General features: G+C 34.4%; 3 protein-coding genes across 4 annotated transcripts; 1 reads left to right on the top strand and 2 right to left on the bottom strand.

Annotated features, from left to right (window-relative positions):
* The first annotated feature begins 386 nt into the window (after positions 1-386).
* On the top strand, positions 387-6508 carry LOC110783694 (uncharacterized protein C227.17c). The gene is made up of 3 exons (XM_021988036.1): positions 387-661; positions 1761-1879; positions 5936-6508. The coding sequence occupies exons 1-3, from the start codon at positions 571-573 to the stop codon at positions 6047-6049; spliced, it is 324 nt and encodes a 107-aa protein (XP_021843728.1). The 5' UTR covers positions 387-570; the 3' UTR covers positions 6050-6508.
* A 930-nt stretch (positions 6509-7438) lies between these two features.
* Positions 7439-9991, bottom strand: LOC110783693 (GABA transporter 1). Its single transcript, XM_021988035.2, has 4 exons — positions 9801-9991; positions 9440-9670; positions 8763-8860; positions 7439-8679 (listed from the first exon to the last, which is right to left on the bottom strand). The coding sequence occupies exons 1-4, from the start codon at positions 9895-9897 to the stop codon at positions 7654-7656; spliced, it is 1452 nt and encodes a 483-aa protein (XP_021843727.1). The 5' UTR covers positions 9898-9991; the 3' UTR covers positions 7439-7653.
* A 4042-nt stretch (positions 9992-14033) lies between these two features.
* On the bottom strand, positions 14034-27497 carry LOC110783691 (GABA transporter 1). 2 transcript variants are annotated; one of them, XM_056843154.1, is made up of 8 exons: positions 27065-27488; positions 23179-23364; positions 19858-20088; positions 17282-17379; positions 16450-16636; positions 15932-16062; positions 15591-15824; positions 14034-14573 (listed from the first exon to the last, which is right to left on the bottom strand). In XM_056843154.1, exons 1-8 carry the CDS (start codon positions 27222-27224, stop codon positions 14193-14195), a joined length of 1608 nt encoding a protein of 535 aa, XP_056699132.1. In that variant the 5' UTR covers positions 27225-27488; the 3' UTR covers positions 14034-14192. The 2 variants fall into 2 exon arrangements, with proteins under 2 accessions (XP_056699132.1, XP_056699133.1); XM_056843155.1 differs by lacking the exons at positions 16450-16636; positions 17282-17379 and having other exon boundaries at positions 27065-27497.

Genomic DNA, 27497 nt, shown 5'->3' with positions numbered 1-27497 from the left:
GTCGAGTTAAACTAATTTATACTTATTAAAACCTTAATTTTTTTAAGAGAGATTAGTGCACATATTTTGTATTTATTTTGGAGTAATACGACTATACGAGTAGCTAATTTATCAATTTTCAATCCATGTTAAATTAAAAAATTCATCCATTCCAGTTTTCCATCGAGCTCTGCACAGTCAATCTCCATGATGGGCGAGTGAAATATATCAAGTGGTATTTTCATAAATAAATTGTCAAAATATACAATCTCTTTTTATATTAATTTTTTTTTTCTTTTTTACGTATCAAATATAATGTACATTGCAATTTTAAAATTTTTCTTTTTTTAATTATAATTATGAAAATACCACTGAATATGTAATAAATGAGGTTGTTTTGAAATTTCTAGCTTTCCACCTATCACGACAACTATCATACAAAGCCCCCTTATTCCCCCTTCACCTGTGGATCGTAATTTCTCGTCGGACGGTTCCCGTCAATTTTAAAAACGCCGACGTCAATTACCCCGTCACAGAAGAGAAATCCCACAAAATTTCTGTATTTTCGGAAGCGGCGTCTGAGAAACGGCGATGAGTGCAGAGGAGGAACTTGAGAAGAGTGAAGCTCCACGGAGGCGGTTGTCCTGTACGCCTTGCTTCGACGCTCTCTGGTTTTGCTACTGTAATCTCTCTTTTCTCTATTGCCGTTTGCATCTCCTGTAGCTTGAGTAGAAGTAATTTTTTTTTCTTCATGAAATTTGTGGCAGCAAATAATCATCCTTATTTCCCATTTGTAGTTTCTATTGGAATTTATATGTATTTTTGGTGATTATATTGGAATTAGGTTGTATTTGGTTCTAATTGTGGAGTAACTAGTTATCAGAAGAGTGCTGGCTTGCGAAGACATTGTGTGTGCAAGTTATGCAATTCATAATAATTTGTTAAAAAATCGAAAAAATGAGTGGTTGATTTTTGATTCCTTATCAATAATTGAAGGTAGTTGGATGAGCATTGCAATTGTTCACGTGAATGTTAATTCTTTGGATGAACTTATTGTTGTTGGAATGTTAGTTCTTAGTTTGGAAGAACTTCGGTCGTGCTGCTGTTGATTCCTTAGCAACGGCTGAGGTAGTGGATTAACATTGCTTTTACACAAACAGTGATATCAACTGCTAAAATATTTCTTTAAATCTTTGTTGCAATTTATTTTTTGATATTTCTGAATGTCCCAAGAATGATGAAAGTTCTTTGTAAATTGTGGGGGTCACTTTTAAACTTTAGAGAGGAATATCAGTCATTTTAGGAATTTTGAAAATAGCTTCAGCTAGAAAATCGTGGAACTTTTTGGCACCTATAGTTACTGTTTCATTTTGCACAAATAGTGAGAAAGTAAGTCGTACTAAGCGATGAAGTGTATTTCTGAGTGCTTATTATATTATGCCATAGTCCATAAACACCATACTTTGTATTATATGCGGAAATATACCACATTCTTATACAGTGCAAGTTGTTAAAAGGAACACAATCTGATTCTTCTACCAAAAAAAAAACACAGTCTAATTGATCACAAATTAGATCCTAGCATACCTTGTCCTTTTAGTACTATGATTTATTTGGCTAATGATACTTCTATCTAGATTTGATTCAGCCTTCATGCAGGAGTGTGCTCTTCTGTGGATTTCCTGTTGACCCTAATTTGTCATTTCAGATGGCCCTCTTTCTTTCTGTTAAGAAAAGAAAAAGATGATTGACTTTCTGTCTCTGTCTTCTGTTTTTTATAGCACCGGTTCATCAGTTGCAGCAATATTATCGGGTTGGAGCTCTGGACAATTGTTCAGGGAAGTGGAGTAAGCTCGTTGACTGCTTGAGTTTGAAAACAAAGAGTTCGGCTGATTTGCAGGTCTGTCCATAAACTATTTCCTTGATAAAATGATGAAGCCTACATTGCTCCTGTTGTTACAATTATAAACCTATCATCCAATAAAACCAATAGTCTTCCAGTTCAATTTCGCTTTTGGTTACATTCATCACTCACCACTCGTCAGTACTTCTAGTTTTGGTTTATTCCTGCTAGTTGTCTGCATCTTTTAATGCATCTTTCTCTCTCTTGAGGGGAAGGATGTCATGAATGAACAAGTTATCTTCCTAGTTACCATAGGTGTTAAAGATTTATGTGACCTCTAGTAAGGAACTAAGGAAAACACATACTAAGTAGTATATCCGGACATCAAGGGGTGGAAGTTTGTAATAAGGTGTAACAACTAACAAGTAGCTAAAGATCTTAAAGTTTGATTTATGATTCCGGAATATTGCTACTTTTGCGTACCTACATTGTTAGGATGTTCATTTAGTTTCTATCTTAAAGGTATTTCAGCATTTTCAATGTTGAAGTAAAATTACAGGGCCTCCTTTACATAAATCCTAAAATTTGAAGCTGTCTTAAGGCCATTTGAAGGGAAAATATGGAAGTCTATTATGTTGATTCAAAAGTGAAGCAAACATATGTACTTTTTGTGACAACAAATACGTACAATACCAACAAGTATACAAAACCCACTACTTCTGTGAGTTCTGCCCAAAGGCCATTTCATTGGTTACTATACTGACTACCGAGATTACCACAACTATCTAAAGAAAACCAAAATTTGAAAAAATTACGGTGCACTAGACTCGACACTATTGACACAACAACAAGTCCATTAATAGTGCCTTTCCCTTGGATGGCTGTAGAAATTTGATGAGGAAGTCAAGGACCCACCTCTCTTCTCTTCCTACCAACATTAGATATGCATCCAGAATCAAAGATAATTAATGGACAAATTGCAATCTTACTCTTAGTTTCCAGTCTTCTTCTGCTATTCATTGCTTGGGCCGGTCTTTATGATGCGGTTAATCAGAAGGAGGGGGGGGGGGGGAGAGAAGTGTATCTTCCATGCGCAAAGGACACTTCTATTTCATCCAACTTTCCAACTCTTTTAGTCCCTTTGGAGTATCCTCCAGCAACACTTGCTTCTTTTTGCATCACTAAGAAACCAGCAACCTTAAAATCCTTTATATCATGGACACTCTGCTCGTCCATAGCAAAAATTGAAGAGCTTGACTTTTCCACATCATGATTCTTCTTACTTTTTATGGTTTCCTCGAGTAAACCAGAACTTTGAACCTCCAACCCAAACTTCTAAGATTTCCCTTGAGCTAACAATTTGTAATCATTCTTTGATACGCTAAAAGGAGGAGCTTGGATATTTTCAGTTGTAAACCGATACTTGAGTTCCGGCAGATTGGAATAATGGATTGTTGACAAACTGTCCGTATTCTTCATCAGGCAATCTGAAGACTTACCTGAATGACTTTTTTTGTAACACTTAAAAATAATTTTTGGCCGTGAACTTTGCTTGGGATACTCTGCATGTTCGTGTTCCTTATCTCTTCACTCACGTCCATTTTCTTCATTACTTGCCTATTCTTCACTGAATTATTGGACGCAAACAACTCTGCACAGCCTAGCGTTTCAGCTAGATGGTAAATGGTACATGAAGAAATGAAACACCGATAGTTCTTTTGTGCCAGCCTATAACCGTATTTCATCTCTTCATGTAGCACTCACAATCTAAATAACTTTCTGAACTAAGCAAGCATCTAATTTTATTATTTTAACCTTCTTAGTTCTTACAGCCTTGCAGGAATCCTTTCACGCAAGAGTTAGTCAGTAAACCCATCTGTTAGTAATCTACGAATAACATTGAGTTCTCTTGTCAATATGTTGGACCAATCTTTTTCAGTAGAAGCTTTATATAAGGTACAAATACTATATGAGAAACCCCCGTTTTAAATCAGGACCAGTGTAGCAACTAGCAAGTCATCTGAAAAGTCTAGCCAAGTAATCAAAGAGGTGTAGTAGTAATGGGTGGAAATTTTGGGGCAAGCTTTTCCTGCAATGTACCTTATGTTCTTCTATTGAAGCATCGAAAAGTTCCGAATGCTATCTTAATAGTAAATCTTCCCTTCCTTGGATTCTGGATCTGGTTTGTCAGCAATAGATAGCTGAGTAATAAAAATAGAAGTTTGAAATTCCCAGTATTACTTTGGTATCATTTAGGAAATCTTCCGAAAGAGCTAGCTGTTAGCTTGATAATTAAAGCATGCATAATGACGAAGGAAAGTTTCCGAGCGACCTTTTCCATCATTCCACATAACTCACCCCATTATCTCACGAACAGGCGTTTCCCCTCGTATAGTTAGCACTCCAAATATCCTAAGAAATCTTTCTGTTTTTTTGGTTGATTTTTAGAGTCCATCACAGGTAGAAACTTGATTCAGTTTCCTTTTCAGTAACCAAATGCGTTCTAATCCCACAAACTTTTCGGAGAATAAAGAGAACAAAAAGAGATTTTGGAAAGACATCAATTTTTTTTCCTGCATTTGGTGAAAAGTAATATGTTTGGCTTTAGGCTCCGTTTGGTTTGGTGTAAAACATTTTTAGTGTAAAACATATTTAGTGTAAAACATATTTTCCATGGAAAACATTTTCCAAGGGAAAACACAATTCCAAACTAGTTTTCCTTTGTTTGGTTCTTTAAAAGAAAATGGGAGAAGATGGTGAAGATTGAGGGGAAGAAGGGAGAGGGAGGTAATGAGGAAAGGTGGAAAAGTGGTTTCCCTCCCTTTCAAATTGAAAAGGTTTTTCTACCTTTGAGGGGGTTATGGAAATGGTTTTCCATCCCTTGCGAAACCAAATGTAAAATGATTGAAAAGGGGAAAATCGTTTTCCATGAAAACGTTTTACACCCTACCAAACGGAGCCTTAGTCTCTGGTCAGTGGTCACCAACCAGCCGTGTAGCTGACCCAAATAAATTGCTAGCCTAGACGATGATAATGAGAATCCAAAAATTCTAGGTGCTTGCCCTCAATGGATATGTATGTGGTCTCTCTGCCTTGTTTTGGTAGAAGCTATGAAACCCATTGGAGTCTTCATTGTGCTACTTCTGTTTGTGATCTTATGATGGAAACTTCATCTGCCACAGTTCTAGTGAAGATTCTTTATAGCTTAAGAAAACTTGGTCTAACAAACTGATGCTGTTAGGCCCTCGAGGTCGTTTCCACTCTTTTCTGATCAGATTTCCCACCAATTTTCTTACCTAATACTATTTTTTCTAATGGACTCTGATATATTCCCAATATGCGTAATGTATAAAAAGCTCATGAAAGACTATGCAAGCTTATTCAATACCTTTTCTTGATCTGCAGACAAAATGTCAACAACTTACTAATTGTATGCAGCATTTTTCCTATTAGGTAAACTAGTAGGGAGGCTGTTGTCATTGGATTGCATAAAATGATCTTCATAGAGAGAGGGGGATGAAAGAGGAAAAAAAGGAAAAGAAGAACACGAATTCTGTAGAAATATTAAAGGCCAGTTTAGAGTTTACAGCATTAGGATCTGAATGGCCAGTTGTCTTGTGGGCTATTGCTCTCCTTCTATTTATTTAAAGAGCGGCAGGTCACAGGTGCAAAGATCTAGGTTGGTGCTCTAATGACCTGAACATGCTTTACTGAATTTATTGGATGCTGTTTGAATTTTTTAGTTGTGAGATAAACTTGGTAGCCCTTATCTGTACTTGATCTTTCCAAAATTTATTTTCTGAAAGGTGAAAAGAACTAAGGAGCTTTTTTTCTTTGTTCATAAGTTAGCTGTTGTTTAGAGCTTTAGACGAAATGTTGTACTATGTATTAAATGCAATTTATCATAACCAATGGAATGTTCTGGTGTTTTTGTAGTTAGATATTCAGCGATTGTAGATCTCCTGCTTACACAAGGCACTTCCCCCCCCTCCTCATCCCCTCATTGCCTTGCGTTTCACTCTATGATTATATGGACACACAAAATCTTAATTCCAAGTTATTTTCCTACTCACATTGTGAGCGAGAACTGAAAATTGTGTCTGCTGAATGCAGGAAATTTTGGAAACACGTGAAAAAGAAAAGCACCACATTTGGTCTTTTAGGACACCAGAAGAAGCAGCTGCTAAATGGCAACAATGGTACGGACATTTAGATGAACCAGAGTAACTACTTCCTACTCTCTGCTATTTTGCAATTCACCTCCTCAATTACTAGTTCGTTCCAGTGATTTAACGACAGTGCCATATCAAGGTGGAGACTGCGTCCATTTACAAGTTCATTCTTCATTATTTCCCCTAAACATTGCAAAATTTCCTATATACTTGGTATGAATTACTCCGTAGGATTGAATTGTTTACTACTAACAAAGCTATTGAACTGGAGGGTGTTATACTTCAGAATCAGAGAGTGTTACTTAGACATGTGAGGTAATCAAAGCATAGTTTATTGAATAAGAGGAAATCTTGTGATTTGTTGCTGATAATTTGTTTTGCTATGCCAAGGTCGCAAGTATTGCGTTTCAGAACCTTCCTCCTTTTATCTTCATTGTAGTTATACATGTAAGTTTGGAAATGTGAATGTATTGGATGGTAAATTCAATGAAAATGGTTCAATTTTGTAGAGTAAGATGCTGCATCTTTGATTCATTGACTGATATGGTGCTGTTATGCGTCTGTTCGGAACACTTTGCGAGGAAGAAGGTAAGACTTATACTTATGTAGTTATGTGAGAGTAGATAATGTGAAGGCGAAAGCTGAAATGTCTATAGGACTCGAGGGGATTAGGCCTGGTTATTACTTATTAGACAGGATAGTCCAATGGATAGCAAGGTCGGTCCAATTTTAAAAGGTCTTGACCCTTTTAACTTGTGGACAGGGCTGCTAAGGATTTTAGATTATAGGGCTCTAAGTTAAAAGCCCAATAATTATGAAAATAAAGATACAAGGTCGTTTAAATATTTTGCTTTCTCTTTCCTCCCCGGTAACCAGTGAGTTTAGTGCTTTCTCTCTCCAGGGCCCCTCAGTGGCCTCCTCTTGCCGCCGACGATCCCCCAGACGATTCCTTCTTCTTCGTAGTTCCATTACAAATGTTATTCTCATGCTTTCTCGATCTCCAACTTCATCGCTCATCACCACCGCTTTCTTTGTGTTTCCTTCCACCGCAGCTCTTTTCAAAGGAAAATTGTTTTACACTCTTAACAAAACAGATTAAGGAAAAAGGAAAATTCGTTTTTTCGGCAAAATATTTTCCGTCAAAACAAACGAAGCGGGGGAGAGAGAAAGGAATCAAATTGGAATGATATAATTTTTTCCTCCCTTTTAACAAACCAAATCTTTTCAATGTAAAGGTTTGCATGAAAAATCAAAGCTCAATCTTCCCTCTCCTCTCCCCCTTTCCGTCCATAGTACCCGTACATATCTAAACGTAGTGTAAATAGCAAACACGCTTTACAGAAAATTTACGAAAGCCAAAATAGATAAGAAAAAATACAACGTCTTCATAAACAAGTTTGCCTAATAGCCAAACTATGGCAATATAATATATGCTCCTTGGAAATTACTTAATAATTTTGGGTATAACATATATTTTCAAAAAAAATAATGAATCATCATCTGTAATATTTACTTTACAGTATTAGTAATATATTCTAATACAGTTTCCCTAAAAAAAATAAAAAAAATCTATGTAGTAGTACACATTTAATTTACATTGAATAATGAATTATCTAGGACTGGAATCATGGAATTGGGATCCCTGCTTAGATTCAATGATCATATGGAAGCAAAAGAATTGTCATTTATCGGCAAGTAACTTGAGAATGACTTCCAAGTAGTGTCTAAAACTGAGGGCAGCCTCCATGAAGTAGAAAGACGATCAAAGCTGTGAACGGCGTTGGCGTCAAGAACTATCTGCCTGGCTGATGCAAAGACTCCGATTACCATAATCAACGAGAAGACGAATGCAATGATGAAATTCAACCAAAAAATGCCACTTTTCTTGGATGGCTTAAAGGTCAAGTTGAAGAAGATTACAGGCAGGATAAAGTCGAGGGGTATGAATCCAAAAGCTCCGATTAGTGCATTGAAATCTCCGAAAAATGGAAGCATAGCGGCTATTGTAGTTGCTATCATCACAGAGATGGATCTTGAGACGACTCTTGATATTACATTACGTTGGGAAAATGGTTTACACTTTGGATCAACAAAAGTTTCCTCTAAAAGTATGTTAGCTGGTTGTAAGTATACCCCAGAAACAGCAGATATTTGGAGGATGATGAAGCTGATTGTGGTAATAAGAAACCATTTAGGCAACAAAACATTGCCATTTTTGTCGACAAAGTTGTTGAGTAGGAAACTGTTAGCACCATTACCAAAGGCCCAATACCCTGAGGCTGCAACACTGAAGAAAGTTAACAACACAACTGTATAACAAAGACTTAGCCCTTTGAACATCTTCCCTTTCACTGGTGCTGCTATGGTTGCCTGAATTTCTGGGATGATACCATTCCCAAATGATGCAGCAATCATGGTAATTGCTGTAAAAGATCCAAATATCTTGTTTTCTGTACTCCCAACTATTGAGTAATCTACTGGTACAGGTGATGAAATCCCTATGTAAATCGCACCAGCAGCAGCAAACGCGCTGTAGGCAAGGCTTAAAACTAGAGAAACTAGGTTGATGTGTCTTAAAGAATGGAATGAAGGTACTTGAGCTACCAATAATACTGCACCTCCATACATCATCACAAACTCATACACTTCCATTTCGCCGTTTGGCCATACCAGAGAATAGATTGTCTGCAGATACCCAAAAACAAACCATAATTAGTTCAACCCCAAAAGAGGAAGTTACAGATTCAGAATAATGGAGTAACAATTACCTTCATGCATTGTCCACCAAGTATGATCAAGCTAATCACAGACCCATAGCAGACTGCAAGCTGGACCGGGCCCACGAAATATCGACCCCATGTCTTTCCTGTTATGATACTTGGTACATTAGATTCCATGTTCACATAGTACTCTCTCTGTATTTATTTTAGAGATACACTTGCCTTTCCCGACCGTATTTATTTAAGAGATACACTTACCATTTTTAGTAACTTATCAACCCCACCATCTAATTAAATAATATATCTACACCCCACCCCCACCCCACTTGTTTTACTTATTAAAATATCTACCCAACCCCACTTGTTTTATTACTTTAATTCATTCAATTCTTCTTCTTAATAACCCGTGCCCTGCCAAGTGTATCTCTTAAATAAATACGGAGGGAGTATAACACTATAACCTTAATACGTCGTGTGCTATGTGCTACGAACAAGTCAAGACAGGAATGCAGATAAGTAGGATTATATGACAAGGAAATTAAACAGGATTGTTGTGACTTTAACTCCACAACTTACTACATGGGTTGGTTGGTGAGAAGTTGAAATCCGTTTCTTTCAAATACAGTACATTATTGATTTATTTTCAATGCAAAAATATAATTTCTGGATCCGCCATTGAATCCAGATTAATATTGAATAGATAAATATATGTATTGAAGTCTTACCAAGAATATGATCAGCCATGTCTTGGAAACGAAGAAAGCGGAGACCCTTAGAAGCATAATGCTCAAGAACCATAGACAACAAATTGTAAGTGTAGAAAGTGACAAGAGCTCCAATAATAAGATATATCATTCCTTTGTTCCATCCAAGCAAGCAAATTGCATAGGGCAAGTTTAGTAGAGGTGGAGCCACTATGGATGTTGTCAAGTGGTATCCGCAGTGTAGCCATGTTCCTGTTGGTACATACGGAATAACTTATCAGATAATATGTATGTAGACCTGGTAAAACTGACTCGTATGTACAACGTACTCAATTCACAATACACTCGAACATATGGAAATTAAATGATTAGTAGCAATTACCAGATGGTTGATCATATAGAGAAGTAGCATCATCATCATCATCAATTTGCTTACAAGGAAGTAGAGGAACCAATTCTGGAATATTTTCACTAACCATTTCTCTTTTTTATTTCTTTTTTTTGTTTTTTTCTTCTTATTTTTGTTATTTTGATGAAAGCAAACAGAGATGAACAAATTACACTTGTTGAGAGCACTATCTGTTGGGGCTTTTATAAGGCTTGATATTTTGTTTGGACCCACTTACCTTTTTCCACGCACTCACGCAGCATGTACCCGGGAAATTATAAATAAAAAGAAATTTGGATAATTATTTAACAACCATTTCCCACGATGCACTTAGCACACCCCAAAAAATAACAATGATAATATTAATATATGAAATCAACATCAATAATTAGAATAAAGGGCCCACTTTGAGCTTATTTATCTGAATTAATGGAGGAAGAAAAAGGCAGATCGTGTATTCTTGACCAAAAAGGGTTTAATAATGTACATTGCGCGCGACTCATGCACTGAGTAGTTATACTAGTAGTATGTTAGTGTTGGATACTCCCTCTGTCCCTTAATACTCGCACCGTTTTGACTTTTTGTACTATTCACATAATTCACTTTAACCTTATTTTATTTCTAATATGTATAAAAAATGATTAGTATATAATATAGTGTTGCCTTCATCTTAATATATATTTTCAAAATATTAAATTTTTTATAAGTTTTTATAATATGTAGTTAAAGATATTGGTGGTCAAAGTTGTGCATCGGCATGCGTGTCCAGTCAAAACGGTGCGAGTATTAAGGGACGGAGGGAGTAGTTTTTAGGATAGTTTTTACATATATATATACATACATAATACATACCCAACATTTATCTACTTATTTAAGTAATCCAGGTAATTTGAAAGCCGAGTTTTAATTGCGTGATGTTAAAGAGGATTCTTTAGCGTGATGTTTATTAGTTCATGATTACATATCTCGGAATTAAAATGGTGTTTTTTTTTCATATGATTTCCCCACTTGAAACATAAAACATGTGTGATAATGTTGGTTAATTAAGATTATAGTAGCATTATATATGTCCTTTTTTTTTTAATTTTAATTGAGGTAAATAATTAATGTTAGTGTTAATGGAAATGGTGTTCAAATAAGTACTCCGTAGCAAGTAGCAAGCCAGCAATTGTTGGTCCACAAATACAAGCTCTCAATTTCTAGGGTCACATACACATTATACAATCCAGTTGATGCGATCCACATCACATTATAAGCTGCATATTGTTGATTAGTCGTCTTTAGTTACGCTATTGGGGGGTAGTTGGCATTTAGTTCCCAGGACGCCACTTTGACAATCAACTTGACCATGTAAACAAACTACTGCATGCGTATTAATTAATTTGCTGATCGATCCATTTGAGATAATTAAGCTACCTAGATAACTACGTACGACTTCCTCGTTTCTTTTTAATTGCAGCAGTTTGATGTACTATTACATGTAACAACGTATAATTTATTCCATTTTGATCAATTTCTATTAGTAATGTTAATGATATAGGCAGTGGCGGTGCCAGGATTTTCTCATTATGGGTTCGAAATCCTCGGACGTATATAATAAAATCCAAAATCCAAATTACAACTAATAATTCATGGTTCTCATATTCTATTACAATAACATTTAAAAAATTAAGTTTTGGTATTTGGGGGTTGTTACTCTGTTAGAGTGTTAAGAGTCGTGGGCTGCTTTAGAAACCAAAAAAAAGCAGGAGAGGCCGAAAAAAATGGGAGTATAGGGAATTGAACCCATGACCTTTGCTTTGATAACTAAAGCAAAAACCGCTGCAGCGCCCATGTTGTTTGTGTCACATTGAGCTTTCTCTATTACTTAACCTGTTTTTTTGTTTTTTTAAAATCTGCCTGATCTATTTTTTTCGCTAGTAAGGGTTCAGTTGAACCCACTGAACCCTTACTAGCACCGCCACTGGATATAGGTAGACGTAGACTCACCAATCTAACAACATTTCACCGATAATATGAAAACATGCATGTGATGATGATCATATTGGGTACGGAAATACTCTAGTAGGTCCGTACGTGGCCGTGGGTGTGCCCCTATGATAGTATGATGGTTAATTGATGAGGAGTTGGTATGTGAACTGTGAAGTAGATAACAACAAATGATAGATTGTTGACTTGGTTTACAAAACCACTAGTATGTTGATCATGACTAGAATAAGTCTAGCTCATAACCTTCACTAATCAGTACGTAATAACTGCAACATCTAAGAGTTGCAGTATTTGGAGCCGGTGATGTATGCAAAAAGTTTAAGCAACATTTTAGATAATTGTTTCAATTAACATGAATTGGTAGGAAGATACTTCGTATATATTTTGCATCAATTAATGACCAGCACATATATCTTGGCCTCTTCTTGGATATGATGTGGTATTCTATACTCCCTCCGTCCCTTAATACTCGCACCGTTTTGACTGGATACGCATGCCAATGCACAACTTTGACCACCAATATCTCTAACTACATATTATAAAAACTTATAAAAATATTAATATTTTGAAAATACATATTAAGATGAAACCAACAATATATTATATAATAACATTTGTTTTCATATACTATAAATAAAATAGGGTCAAAGTGAATTATGTGAATAGTGCAAAAAGCCAAAACGGTGCGAGTATTAAGGGACAGAGGGAGTATTCCACTTCCAGCAACAATACAATACAATACAAAACAAAACAATACTCCCTATGTCCCTTAATACTCGCACCGTTTTGACTTTTTGCACTATTCACATAATTCACTTTGACCCTATTTTATTTATAATATATGAAAACAAATGTTAGTATATAATATATTGTTGGCTTCATCTCAATATATATTTCCAAAATATTTAAAATTTATAAGTTTTTATAATATGTAGTTAAAGATATTAGTGGTCAAAGTTGTGCATTGACAAGCGTGTCCAGTCAAAACGGTGCGAGTATTAAGGGACGGAAGGAGTACAATACAATACATCTTTCATGTTACTATGTTAGAGATAGAGTGTACGTTAGCCCAACATCATGATCAGCGGGTACGGTACTACTCCTTGCCTCCTTGCCTATCCAACTATGCTTCCTCTGACGTTGACTCGACTTGATCTTATTCTATAAATATCTCATAAGTTACAAATTAACTCCAAACTTCAAGTTAATTATGTCTATGTATATTAATTTGATATTCACAAGTCAAGTATGTACATTATGATTTGTATAGGGATTGCGGGGTTTGACACACTAGTTATAAGTTAATAAGTTAAAACACATTTTCAGTGGTTTCAACTAGGAATTGCGCATCATGTACGGCTATGTGAGGCCTAGCATTATCTTAATTAATTGTTGTATCCAATTATCCTTGTTAATTGCTTGCAAGTTAACCCATGACCTTCTTCTGTCTTATAACTACAAGCACATATAAATATCACAAATTCTTATTTACAATGGGTGTACAATAAATATTGTACATCGGAGTAAAAGTTGACTCAAAATGTTTAAAAGTTACATTTATATATGTAAAAGTTATTTATTTTTTAATGATAAATTTTTTCATTTGAATCAAAATTATTTCTTCAAAATCACTAATAATGTATAAATTAATCATTTAACCCTTTAAAATGTTTATCTATCAACTTTTTATTTTTATAATATAAAAGTTACAGAAAAATAAGTTAAAGTTACAAAAAACTGTATAAAAGTTATCTTGGTTAATTTATTGTACACCTTGTGCGCGCAAGACCTTTTGTATGAATATATGATTTTTGTACGTAAGACTTGTTTGACTTTAGGGATAATGGTGCCTATTTCCACTACTACATGTCCAAGCAAATACAACGGCCTATATATTGCAACGGGTTGAGTATGATCCTTTATGTAGTACTACCTCCGTCTCATAATTAATCATCTTTACACTTTTCGTTTTATTCTGTTTCATAATTTTTTTACATTGTGCTCTATACTCCCATCTGTACTATTTTTTGACATCAAAATGTATCATCTTACCCTTTTACCCCTCAAAATTTTACATCTTTTCATTCATTTTCATTTTCTCTTACTTTATCTATATTCTATTATAACCTAACTTCTTACCAGGTATTACACATACAACGTACTCTTGTATACCGGCAAAAACATGCAACTCAAATCTAGTAATTATATTGGTAAGATTTACCGTAGTGTACGTTCTACTTTTACTAGTCAATAATTAATATTATACAAATAGAATATCTCTCCAAAAATGATTTGTATAAACAATTTTCATCTTGTGCATTCTATCTTCGGAATAACATGCATCCCCTATTCAAATTACAAAAAAAAGCCCGAAAAATAAGGTATTTGGTGAAATTTTCATACATTAGCAAATAATGTGTAAGATTTGGCATCGATAACGATTTGCCTAACAGCAGCTACAGATCCAATGATTCCTAATATGGAGAAAACAACTGCAATACTAAGATTGAACCAGAATATAAAGCTACGTTTCGAAGGCTTGAACGTAAGGTTGAATAATATTACAGGTAAAACAAAGTCAAGTGGAAGGAAACCAAATGCACCAATTACTCCATTTATATCTCCAAAAAATGGAAGCATTGCTGATATTGTTGTTGCTATGGCCACTGAGATAGACCGCGATATCACCCTTGGGATCACATTTCGGGGAGAGAATTGCTTGCTCTTTGGATCTGAAAATACTCCCTCTAACACTTCATTTGTAGGTTGCAAGTATATCTGCACCACCAAATTGACAAGACTTTTCTTTATTAGGTAAGAAAAAAAACAATATTAAAGCGATACTTATCACAAGTTAGTTAATTTGTTCGATCAGCTACCCAATAGTCTATGTTAAACATTTTACAGCTGATGAAGCTCGGCATTGCGCACAATATATGCATCATTTCTCATTTACGCACTATTCATCAATTAACTTTGACAACCTTTCTTTCACTGTTGTGTAAGAAAAAATATAGTCAAGTGAGATCTTGTTAAATTCGTATTGATGCAAGGATTCCAAATATCAACTTTTTATAATTTTTGATTATACGCATTTAGAGATATTAATGTTCAAATAAGCGCGTTGGCATACGTGCAATGAGAAATGATGCATCTATTGTGGAACGGAGGAAGTACTTTTTTAACATAGAACTTGTGAAATTATTGGGGAACTTAACTAAGAGCATGTACATTGGTTGACTTTTCAAAAGAGCTCTTGGAGGACTCTCCCCTCTCTCTCTACCACTATCTCTCTACAAGACACACTCAAGAATTCATTCTTAAAAACACCCAACATTGGTTGGTTTCTCAAATGAGTTCTCCATTATTATTTTTACTATTTGGTGGTCCACAATTAATTGTGTTTTTAACCAAAGTTACTATCCAATTTTCAAAGTTAATCCCCATTTTTCAACAAGAATCAACTCTTGAAGGGCTCTTGGGCAAGAGCTAACTTGAAGTAGCTCTCCATGAAGAGCTACTCAAGAGCCCATCAAGAACCACTCAAGAGCCCCAATGTTGACCAAGAGATAGTTCTTGTTGGAGAGCTACTTGGAGAGCCACTTGGAGAGCCACTCCAAGAACCCCAATGTACATGCTCTTATATCAGCCCTTTTTTTCTTTTTATAAGACTACCTTATGACAGATTTCGTCAGGGATTCTGTAGTGACATTTAAAATTACTAAAGTGTCCCCTTATCTATTGTTGAAAATGATATAGAGGTCGGGAGATCGAAAGAGTGAAGTTGTTACGTACCACACCAACAGCGGCAATTTGAAGGATGACAAAGGCATTGGTCATAAAAATGAACCATTTAGGAAGCAAAGGATTTCCATTTACGACGAAGTTGCTTAATATCTGGCCTTCAGCTTGGTTTCCAAATGCCCAGTAACCCGATACCGCAACGCTGAAGAATGTTACACAAACTACACTGTAGCAAACAGATAGTCCCTTGAACATCTTCCCTTTCACCGGTGGCGCGAGTGTTGCCTATATATCATAACTAATTATTATCAACTTCATTGAATCAAGGACTATTAATTAGCTAATAATTGACAATATATGTATATATTTTGTTAATTTCTAAAATGAATTACTTGAATTTCAGGGATAATTCCATTGCCGAAAGTTGTTGCAATGATGGCTATTCCATTGAACAAACCAAATACTCGATCCTGTGAGTTGGTGGGTAGTGAGTAGTCTTTCTCTGGCCCCTTTGACGTATGCCCTGCAATTAAATTACACAATTGTATTAATTTACGGAAATAGATCGAGAAAGTACGTACTTAGTAGTATTAATTATTGTCAAATGACCAACTCAACCAAAAGTTTAAGCTGATGGTTGAAGCCCATGATTAGTTTTATACTCTATCACGCCACCTCACATGAAAGCCCTTTGGGCTTGAAGTGTGGATGCAGCATAGGCCTCCTCATACCTAGCGCGAAAAATTCCACATTGAAAGGAGGGGTGGATGAGATTTGAATCCGTGACCTTTGCGTCACGTTGGCTCTGATACCATGTCAAAGGACCAACTCAACCAAAAGCTTAAGCTGATGGTTGAAGCCCCATGATTAGTTTTATACTCTATCAATTATGAATTAATATATGGGTTACCTATATAGATGGAGCCGGTAGTGGCAGCAGCGCTATAAGCGAGGCATAGAAGCAAAGAAATCAAGCTAATATGTCGGAGAGAGTGAAACGAAGGCATTTGAGCTAGGATCAACATCAGGCATCCGAATATGATTATGAATTCATACAGCTTTATCGATCCATTTGGATTCAACACCAAGTATATTGCCTGTAAATTTTGACCATTCGTCACTAAAGTTAGCATGCATGTCAACGTACATTGTTGCTTTTGCACAAAAAATAATCAACAAATTAGTATATATTGTTTTATTTTGGCAAAAACTATATCACCTATACCCAAATTATTAGACACTAATTATACTATATTCGTTTGGTTTATCTTCACATTAGTAGTTTCAATTACACTATCAACGATTTAATTACCTGTCTTGTTTTTCACATTCATAAATTACACGTTTATCAATCAATTGATCTAGGAGTATACTCTTTTTACAGTACGCGTACGTTTTGTGTGACCCTGTTTTGAAAATTAATTAATCAAAACGTACGACGACTGTTAAGTTAATTAAAAAAAATATTGGAGTAGTTCTCATGCATGTGACCTAGCTCTTCCTGCTCCATTTCCAATCATTAAAGCTTCTTCCACCTAATTTACCAACCGTTCGACCTCTCAAATCCTTAATACTCTCTTCATATTCTTAAATAACTTCATTTTTAGCATAAAAATGGTGTCCCCTCCTTCACAACGAAACCTTAGTTTGACAATGTAGACTGGGCTTATTTCCATCTAATATTTGATATTTGAACAAAATTTGTGACATAAAATTGAAATGAAAGGCACAAATTAACCAACCTTAATGCACTGGCCACCCAAAAGACAAGCTCCAACAACTGCACCATAGCAAACTGCAAATTGAACTGGGCCCACTACATACTTTCCCCATCTTGGTCCTTCCAAAGTTAACAAGTATAATTAGCGACTACTTAATAAATCAATTATTATTAATTTATTAAGTACCGATTGTCTCTTCGGAGACATCAGATTAAGTACGGAGTAATAAGTTAGATTAATGCCTTGTGGATTGCCCTCAAGAAGTAGTAATTAGTTACAGTATAGATTAAAAAATGTGATGACAATTAAGTTGACCTAATTTAAAAAATGTATACGACAATTAAGTTGACCTAATTTAAAAAATGTATACACACTCATATCCCTATCTATACTCTATACTAATATATTAAAAGGCGTTTTGAAGAATGTATACGTGTCACGTAGACCTCTCCTTATTACACCACGTCACCACTTATTAACATCATGACACGTTATTACAACCAAAAAACATCTAACAAGGATCGAACACCAAACCTCTTTGTTAAAAGTTACACTTCTTACCATCTTAACCAACTACAACTTATGTAATATCTTTCCATATAAGCCTATATGTTCTTTTTACAATAAAAAATACATTGAATAAAAGTGAATGTTAAAAAAAGGAACGATTACTTAATTCATAAATGTACAATTATTACTTTGAAGAAAAGGATTCGACTTTGTTTAGATTTTTTGATGTGGGGTTTAATCGGGGAGGTTGTTGATCGGCCACTAATCTTATGTCACCACCGTAATTTGATGATGACACCATCTCTACGTGCACATATTTAAAAAAAAAACCAAATAAAAGTCAAAATCCGGGGCAACGTCCGGGTTACATACTAGTTTTCAATTATAAGGAGAGAAAAGTGTGTATTATTGAATATGGATGAGAATATATTGGTAAAATCAAGTGAATAACATTGTCAAATATAAAAATAAAAGATTACAACTAAAACCGAACGGAGGAAGATTCTAGACATGATGACTTGATGATTGGTAGAGTATAAATGAACCCGATAAGCTAATTAAGCTGAATAATCCGTATAAAGAGACTCGCTAAAAGCCTGTCAACGATCCACCCGCACAAGGTCCATCCCGTTAACAAAGATTGATAGAATATTAGAATCTGACCCATTTAATATAGTGCGGGTCGGGGGAATTAATAGGCCGCTCTAAAGCTGTCAAAACCGTTATTTGAATCGGGTCGGGTCATCTCTGGTCTCGGGACATTATCCAACCAGGTCGCATTTCTGGTCACTTTATTACCCCGGGTTCAGGTTGGGTTAGTTTTCGGTCGTCTCATTTCAAGTAGAAGTCTTGGGTCGAGTCGATCATATTTGGATAGGGTCCAATTTAGGGTTCAAGTCTAATCAAGTAGGGTTTACGCAAATTTTGTAGCAGGTAATTTCGGGTTCGGGTTAAGTTTGGATCAGATAATTATCCGACCGATCAAATTCAGGTCGGGTTTACTCCCCGACACAACACGGGCCAAGATCGTGTCCTATTATTATCGGAGCTGGTCAACATTTTAACCTATGATATATATTTTTCATATTGTAGAAAATACTTTTCAATTTATTATATTTTTCATAATGTGGAAAATAGTGTTCAATTTATTTCAAATTTGAGTTTTATTCAAATCGAACAGGTCATCCACACATCGCGTATGCTTTTCAATTCAATACATATATAAAATTAATATGGATTTGAAATCAAGTCAATAACATAACTGACCCGACCAGACAATTATTGATATCTGAACCCGATTCGACACCTAATCCTGATAATGACCTGAACCTCTTATAACCCCACACAACTTGTTAGTGGTCATTGTCCAACTTAACTTGACTTGCTGATAACCCAACGTATCATTGACTAGACTAAATAATAACTCGAAACCTCTATTCGACCCGATCCTTCTTTTACCAACTTGAAATAAATGAAAGGCCTTGTCATTTTTGGTCATGTGTCAGGTTCGAGACATACATTATCTGGTCAAAATCGGTTATCGATTTTGTCGGATCGGATACGGTCGACAGACCCGACCCTGAGGGATGATTTGAGGAGCTACTACCCTGGGCCCGCAAGGGAAGGGGCCCCAAATTCTCAACGGTAAACTGCAAGTTTTGTCTATGTTAAAAAATCTGCACCAAACTTTATTATAAGTTGTTGCTCCATTGGTTTTAATGAGATTACATTGCACAGTTTGCCCATGTTCGAATTCTGGCCCTCACCTACTAACATATAGTACGAAGTAATATTTTGGTAAGAAAACGTAACATCTATAAGGGGTCCAATTCTTATGTTTCAACCCGGGCCCATAAAAAGTCAGTAACGAGTCTGGCAGCCGGGTTCAGATTTTCTGTTTTAACAACATTTCAGATTTCGGTCAGTTACGAATTTAGGTGAGTGTAGGTTGGGTTCTCGAATCGGGTCGGTTTTCAGCACAATCAACATGTATTGAAGTACTTTGAATCGACATGCAGTTATTACTCCGTTCATTCTAGAAAGCTGTAAATGATTAATAAAGAGAGAGAGAGAAAGATACTCCGTACCTAAAATGTCATGTGCCATATCTCGAAAACGAAGATGGCGGCGACCCAATTGGGCATGATGTTCAAGTACCAAAGAAAGCAAATTATACTCGTAAAAAGTGACCAATGCTCCTGCAATTAGACATATCATTCCTCCTGCCCATCCAAGATACTTAAACGCGTATGGTAAACTCAGCAGTGCTGGTGCTACTATTGACGTTGTCAAGTGGTATCCACAGTGCACCCATGAACCTATCATTATCAATTATCACATTTCTAATTAGTTTAAAGTTTTAAGCAACTGTTTAATTTGGTTGGACTAATTGACATAAAAGAATCGTCATTATTTATAAACGAGTGGTTATGTATAGATAGCACGACTCTAACGAGAATATCATATAACGGGTATAAATCAAGTACATTAAGTAACAACTTCTAAGTTAATTTCCAACCTAGCTTATTATTACTTACTCCCTCTGTCCCTTAATACTCGCACCGTTTTGACTTTTTGCACTATTCACATAATTCACTTTGACCCTATTTTATTTCTAGCATATGAAAACAAATGTTAGTATATAATATATTGTTGGCTTCATCTTTATATATATTTTCAAAGTATTAATATTTTTATAAATTTTTATAATATGTAGTTAAAGATATTGGTGGTCAAAGTTGTGCATCGGCAAGCGTGTTTAGTCAAAACGGTGCAAGTATTAAGGGACGGAGGGAGTATTAGCTGTGCTATCTTATACGTGTAGTATTTTGAATGGCCTTCAATAACTAAAGTCCACTTTCCTTAGCTAATACGGAGTACTTGTCTCTTGTAATAATATCAATATGTATTTTAATCAATTTTCATAAAACACCCAAGAATTATTATTATCTACAGTCTACACGAGATAGGTATTAGATAATAGATAGTGGTAGTAGCTACTCTGTATTAAGTTTCTTTTTCTTCCTTTTCCTTTCAACCAAATTAACTTTTTTTTTTTTTGATAATTGTTTGGATCATTTCATTAATGCTTTGCTTCCTGGGGTACAAAGTTTGCGGTGAGGCCGCGGATTACAATTAAGCTCACTGCATTTGCAGAGTACTAGTGCAAAACTCTTAACTGGCCCATGAGACTAGATTAGACCCAAGCAAGAACTTTCAACCAAATTAACTAAAGGGGAAAAAAATGCTCCACAACAAATAAGTAGTTGAAACTTTAAAATATTGATATTAAAAAAAATACTCTCAAAAGTTTGTTTGGTTGTCAATTATGCATGATAGCCAATTTTTTTTAATTAAAGGAATACATTTTTCTGTTTACAAGAATGGTTAATGCATGGTACAACCGTACAACTAAGGTTATATTTTCTGCTCACTTGATTTTTAAATGAGCAAAAAAAAAATTATACTTTAAGGTAAAAATGGTTGTATAATAATTAATAAAAGTTGTATCAACTATGTAGCCAAGAATTTTACCAGTAATGTTTTGCAAACCCCTTAAACAAAAAATTTGGAGGAATTAAACTGAGATGTATTTTTTGTAGCATGAAGTATTTTTTGACGAGAAGTTAACATAAGCCGAATAAAGTAAAAATACTTAATATTTCAGTATATCTCTCAATGAATAAAAGCATGTGTTAGATTGTTTTTTTTTTTAAATGATTACATACTCCGTACTTTTAACTTACGATAAATAACAAATGGAAGATTGTGCGCTGCTTTGAAAACAAGATTTGGCCCGTCCTCCATGCTAAGTTGTTTTGGCCAAATCATAATATATTTGGTAAATTGTTCATTATACTAAAAACAACCACGTAAGTACAAATTGAGGTTGGCATGAGTGGTTAATGGTCTCTTGCTCTTTAATCAGGGTCTCGGGTTCGAGCCTTGGGAATGGAAAAAATCTCACACTACAAGAAATTGTACTATTAACCCGTCGCAAAAGAGCTTTTGCGACGGGGATCGTCGTTATTAGGTTGTCATAAAAAATACAAACTTTTGTAGTGTCAGCTGGGAGGGATGCTGCCCATCGAGGTACCCATACAAACTCCCGCGCGAGATTAGTCCACTCGCCAAAGGCGGTGGGAACTCCTCGTAGTAGAACCCAAAAAAAAAAAAAAACCACGTAAGTGGTATGAATAACGCTCTTTCTTACTTTATTCACCTTGTTCTTACAAGTTACAACCGTTACAACCATTTATCTCCTATTTTATTCATAAACTACATATCTATTATCCCGTTTCAAATACATGCATTATTTCTCATTTAATTACTATTTAAATCATAAATCAACTTTGACAATCTTTTTTTCACCATATATAAGAAAAAACATACTCCGTAGTCAATAGAGATCTTTAAATTTGTATCAATGTGAGGATTTCAAATACCAACTTTTATAATTTTTACTTATACACATTTAGAAACATTTAGAAGTATTAATGTCCAAATTAAGAAACATGTTGTGATATGTGTATAAAAAATAAATGTTGTATGTTTGTGAAACGGACGTAGTACTAGACTACAAATATACTGCAATACTGCAAGTGTGTAAGTGAGTCGAACAAAAAGAATGAAACGTCAAAAGTAGACTGACAGATCAATGCTCTTTAAAATCAAAGATCAAAGTTGCAACTCATTTATTCACCATTACTCTATAAAAGTTGATTGAAAAGGATGACTTATTAACAAAAACCTAATTAGCTCAAACAGAGAGGATTTAATTTAAGTCTTGAAAAAGTTAACCTATCCTTAATTAAATACTACTGCCCCTGTTTCTTTTTGTTTGTTACGTATTCCTTTTAGAGTGTTTCACAATGTTTGTTACGTGGAAGAATCTTTCCTTTTATAAACTTATTATACTATTATTTTTTGTGCCATCTTTTAATTTTAATTGGTTCAATTTTCTCAACGCATTAAATATCTTTGCAATTTTCCAAGTATGTTAAGTTAGCAATCTTTGTGCTTTTTCATTATTGGTTCATTTTGATAAATAAAACCAATATTATTGGTTGTTGTAATGATAAGTGGATTGAGGGTTTAGGTGGTTATATTTTTTTAATAGAAAAGTAAAAGAATCTTTATTACGGAGTATATGTTAATAAACGTGCAAAAGTCAAACGTAATAAACAAAAAGAAACGGAGGGAGTAGTACAATTAACGCTGATTAATTTACACAATAATTAATCTATACTCACAAAATGAAGGAAAAACGAACGACACGTACCATTAATTTCAAGTTCAACAAAATTGATACATAATACAACCACTAACCTCAAATGAGCATAGTAAAATTTTTTAATCAAGATCCACCATTGAATATAGTGCGTTGAGATCGAGGAATGAAAACATACCTTTAGATTGAAGAACGAAAAGAGCACCAGCATCAAGCTCATCTTTACTCTCTTGTGAAGAAGACGATTCTTGGTTTTGGTTAACAACGTTGTTGTTGTTGTTGTTGTTGTTGTTGTTTTCGTTTTCTGGAACTACTGGTGTTTGGAAATATGTTCCCATTCTCTCTCTTTTTCTCTCTCTCTTTTCTTTGAACGAATCATTTAAGATCGATAAGATTTATATTTACATACTTCGTAATAATTGTACAGCCTACTACTTTGGACTACTCCGTATATTTTTATTATTTTGACATAATAGTTTTGACTATATATTTTCAAAAATGATATTGACCCACAAAAGTATATTTTTATGCGGATGAACTACAAGAGTACGTAAAGGAAACTACAAAACGGTGAGAATAAGAGATTTAACTATGTGACGTATCTTGCATATTTAAAACTTTAATGTTAATTATTAGGTCAACACATCAATGATTGACAAACAAAAAGTTAATTTAAACATACAGAGTACGGATTACCTATTATAAGACTATTATTTTCCGTGTTCGACTCGCAATTAAGAATATGCCGATCGAAATCGATTTCTATTGACGTAGAAGACATAAGAAAATCAGAAAACGTCAATTTTAATGGTGTGAAAATAAATATAAAAATGGTCAACAACTTACATACGAGTAGGTGATATTCTTGAATCTTGATTATACATTTGAATAGTATTGCGTAAAAAAAAAAAAAAAAAGGATGAGTTGGACATCCATGTACACCTCGCCTACCATCTACCCACTTACCAAGATGATTTTATGAATTCGTTAAAATAATCCAATTTCGAATTTTTATGATATCTAGAGGCATTCTTGATCGCACTACTATGATTGGGCATCATTACTATTGTTGGTGGTACGTAATGGAATTATCAAAAGTTATAATTGGCCATAAACATAACCAATTGGCCTTTCGATTTGTGCAACACGTTGTTATGTTTAAAAATGATCGTTCCTTTGATCAATAAATATCTATTTTTAAATTAACTAGGATCGGATCGCGCGCTATATTGCGCGCGGATAAGCACAGTAAAAAATGATTTTTTTTTTTGTTTCTAGTCGATTTGTACAAAAGTCGTCATGTTTTAGATTTGAGATAAACATCTCGTGAGTAGTTCAAAACACATGAACATACAAGTAATCAATATTTCCGAATTTAACTAAGGAAATTTTGCCGCTCCTCCTCTTTTTTTCTCTCCCTTTTCTCTCGTCCTCTTTCAAAACCCTAATTTTCTAGGGGCTACCACCAACCATTAGGTTGATGGTAAGCCCCATTTTTCTTGTTTTTCATAGCTTTTGATTTCATGTTCGGAATAAAAATTTCATTATCTCCCTATTGGAGAGCTTTTGATGGTAAGCCGTGCTATCTTATACGTGTAGTATTTTGAATGGCCTTCAATAACTAAAGTCCACTTTCCTTAGCTAATACGGAGTACTTGTCTCTTGTAATAATATCAATATGTATTTTAATCAATTTTCATAAAACACCCAAGAATTATTATTATCTACAGTCTACACGAGATAGGTATTAGATAATAGATAGTGGTAGTAGCTACTCTGTATTAAGTTTTTTTTTCTTCCTTTTCCTTTCAACCAAATTAACTTTTTTTTTTTTTGATAATTGTTTGGATCATTTCATTAATGCTTTGCTTCCTGGGGTACAAAGTTTGCGGTGAGGCCGCGGATTACAATTAAGCTCACTGCATTTGCAGAGTACTAGTGCAAAACTCTTAACTGGCCCATGAGACTAGATTAGACCCAAGCAAGAACTTTCAACCAAATTAACTAAAGGGGGAAAAAATGCTCCACAACAAATAATTTAAGTAGTTGAAACTTTAAAATATTGATATTAAAAAAAATACTCTCAAAAGTTTGTTTGGTTGTCAATTATGCATGATAGCCAATTTTTTTTAATTAAAGGAATACATTTTTCTGTTTACAAGAATGGTTAATGCATGGTACAACCGTACAACTAAGGTTATATTTTCTGCTCACTTGATTTTTAAATGAGCAAAAAAAAAATTATACTTTAAGGTAAAAATGGTTGTATAATAATTAATAAAAGTTGTATCAACTATGTAGCCAAGAATTTTACCAGTAATGTTTTGCAAACCCCTTAAACAAAAAAATTGGAGGAATTAAACTGAGATGTATTTTTTGTAGCATGAAGTATTTTTTGACGAGAAGTTAACATAAGCCGAATAAAGTAAAAATACTTAATATTTCAGTATATCTCTCAATGAATAAAAGCATGTGTTAGATTGTTTTTTTTTTTAAATGATTACATACTCCGTACTTTTAACTTACGATAAATAACAAATGGAAGATTGTGCGCTGCTTTGAAAACAAGATTTGGCCCGTCCTCCATGCTAAGTTGTTTTGGCCAAATCATAATATATTTGGTAAATTGTTCATTATACTAAAAACAACCACGTAAGTACAAATTGAGGTTGGCATGAGTGGTTAATGGTCTCTTGCTCTTTAATCAGGGTCTCGGGTTCGAGCCTTGGGAATGGAAAAAATCTCACACTACAAGAAATTGTACTATTAACCCGTCGCAAAAGAGCTTTTGCGACGGGGATCGTCGTTATTAGGTTGTCATAAAAAATACAAATTTTTGTAGTGTCAGCTGGGAGGGATGCTGCCCATCGAGGTACCCATACAAACTCCCGCGCGAGATTAGTCCACTCGCCAAAGGCGGTGGGAACTCCTCGTAGTAGAACCCAAAAAAAAAAAAAACCACGTAAGTGGTATGAATAACGCTCTTTCTTACTTTATTCACCTTGTTCTTACAAGTTACAACCGTTACAACCATTTATCTCCTATTTTATTCATAAACTACATATCTATTATCCCGTTTCAAATACATGCATTATTTCTCATTTAATCACTATTTAAATCATAAATCAACTTTGACAATCTTTTTTTCACCATATATAAGAAAAAACATACTCCGTAGTCAATAGAGATCTTTAAATTTGTATCAATGTGAGGATTTCAAATACCAACTTTTATAATTTTTACTTATACACATTTAGAAACATTTAGAAGTATTAATGTCCAAATTAAGAAACATGTTGTGATATGTGTATAAAAAATAAATGTTGTATGTTTGTGAAACGGACGTAGTACTAGACTACAAATATACTGCAATACTGCAAGTGTGTAAGTGAGTCGAACAAAAAGAATGAAACGTCAAAAGTAGACTGACAGATCAATGCTCTTTAAAATCAAAGATCAAAGTTGCAACTCATTTATTCACCATTACTCTATAAAAGTTGATTGAAAAGGATGACTTATTAACAAAAACCTAATTAGCTCAAACAGAGAGGATTTAATTTAAGTCTTGAAAAAGTTAACCTATCCTTAATTAAATACTACTCCCCCTGTTTCTTTTTTTCAACGCATTAAATATCTTTGCAATTTTCCAAGTATGTTAAGTTAGCAATCTTTGTGCTTTTTCATTATTGGTTCATTTTGATAAATAAAACCAATATTATTGGTTGTTGTAATGATAAGTGGATTGAGGGTTTAGGTGATTATATTTTTTTAATAGAAAAGTAAAAGAATCTTTATTACGGAGTATATGTTAATAAACGTGCAAAAGTCAAACGTAATAAACAAAAAGAAACGGAGGGAGTAGTACAATTAACGCTGATTAATTTACGCAATAATTAATCTATACTCACAAAATGAAGGAAAAACGAACGACACGTACCATTAATTTCAAGTTCAACAAAATTGATACATAATACAACCACTAACCTCAAATGAGCATAGTAAAATTTTTTAATCAAGATCCACCATTGAATATAGTGCGTTGAGATCGAGGAATGAAAACATACCTTTAGATTGAAGAACGAAAAGAGCACCAGCATCAAGCTCATCTTTACTCTCTTGTGAAGAAGACGATTCTTGGTTTTGGTTAACAACGTTGTTGTTGTTGTTGTTGTTGTTGTTGTTGTTGTTTTCTGGAACTACTGGTGTTTGGAAATATGTTCCCATTCTCTCTCTTTTTCTCTCTCTCTTTTCTTTGAACGAATCATTTAAGATCGATAAGATTTATATTTACATACTTCGTAATAATTGTACAGCCTACTACTTTGGACTACTCCGTATATTTTTATTATTTTGACATAATAGTTTTGACTATATATTTTCAAAAATGATATTGACCCACAAAAGTATATTTTTATGCGGATGAACTACAAGAGTACGTAAAGGAAACTACAAAACGGTGAGAATAAGAGATTTAACTATGTGACGTATCTTGCATAT

This window comes from Spinacia oleracea, chromosome 4 (assembly GCF_020520425.1).
Source record: "Spinacia oleracea cultivar Varoflay chromosome 4, BTI_SOV_V1, whole genome shotgun sequence".
Classification (NCBI taxonomy): Eukaryota; Viridiplantae; Streptophyta; class Magnoliopsida; order Caryophyllales; family Amaranthaceae; genus Spinacia; species Spinacia oleracea.
The sequence above is the reverse complement of the archived record's forward strand: the minus strand, read 5'-3'. Positions and strand labels throughout refer to the sequence as shown.

Excerpts from the sequence above, each read along its gene's own strand:
- LOC110783691 (XM_056843154.1), bottom strand. The coding sequence starts at position 27,224 with ATGGGAACATATTTCCAAACACCAGTAGTTCCAGAAAACAACAACAAC. Across the intron at positions 20,089-23,178 it reads TTTCGTTCTTCAATCTAAAG|GTTCATGGGTGCACTGTGGA; the intron begins GTATGTTTTCAT and ends TGATAATGATAG. Across the intron at positions 15,825-15,931 it reads GAATTATCCCTGAAATTCAA|GCAACACTCGCGCCACCGGT; the intron begins GTAATTCATTTT and ends TATGATATATAG.
- LOC110783693 (XM_021988035.2), bottom strand. The coding sequence starts at position 9,897 with ATGGTTAGTGAAAATATTCCAGAATTGGTTCCTCTACTTCCTTGTAAG. Across the intron at positions 9,671-9,800 it reads TCTATATGATCAACCATCTG|GAACATGGCTACACTGCGGA; the intron begins GTAATTGCTACT and ends ATGTACCAACAG. Across the intron at positions 8,861-9,439 it reads CATGGCTGATCATATTCTTG|GAAAGACATGGGGTCGATAT; the intron begins GTAAGACTTCAA and ends GTATCATAACAG.
- LOC110783694 (XM_021988036.1), top strand. The coding sequence starts at position 571 with ATGAGTGCAGAGGAGGAACTTGAGAAGAGTGAAGCTCCACGGAGGCGG. Across the intron at positions 662-1,760 it reads CGCTCTCTGGTTTTGCTACT|CACCGGTTCATCAGTTGCAG; the intron begins GTAATCTCTCTT and ends TGTTTTTTATAG. Across the intron at positions 1,880-5,935 it reads AGAGTTCGGCTGATTTGCAG|GAAATTTTGGAAACACGTGA; the intron begins GTCTGTCCATAA and ends TGCTGAATGCAG.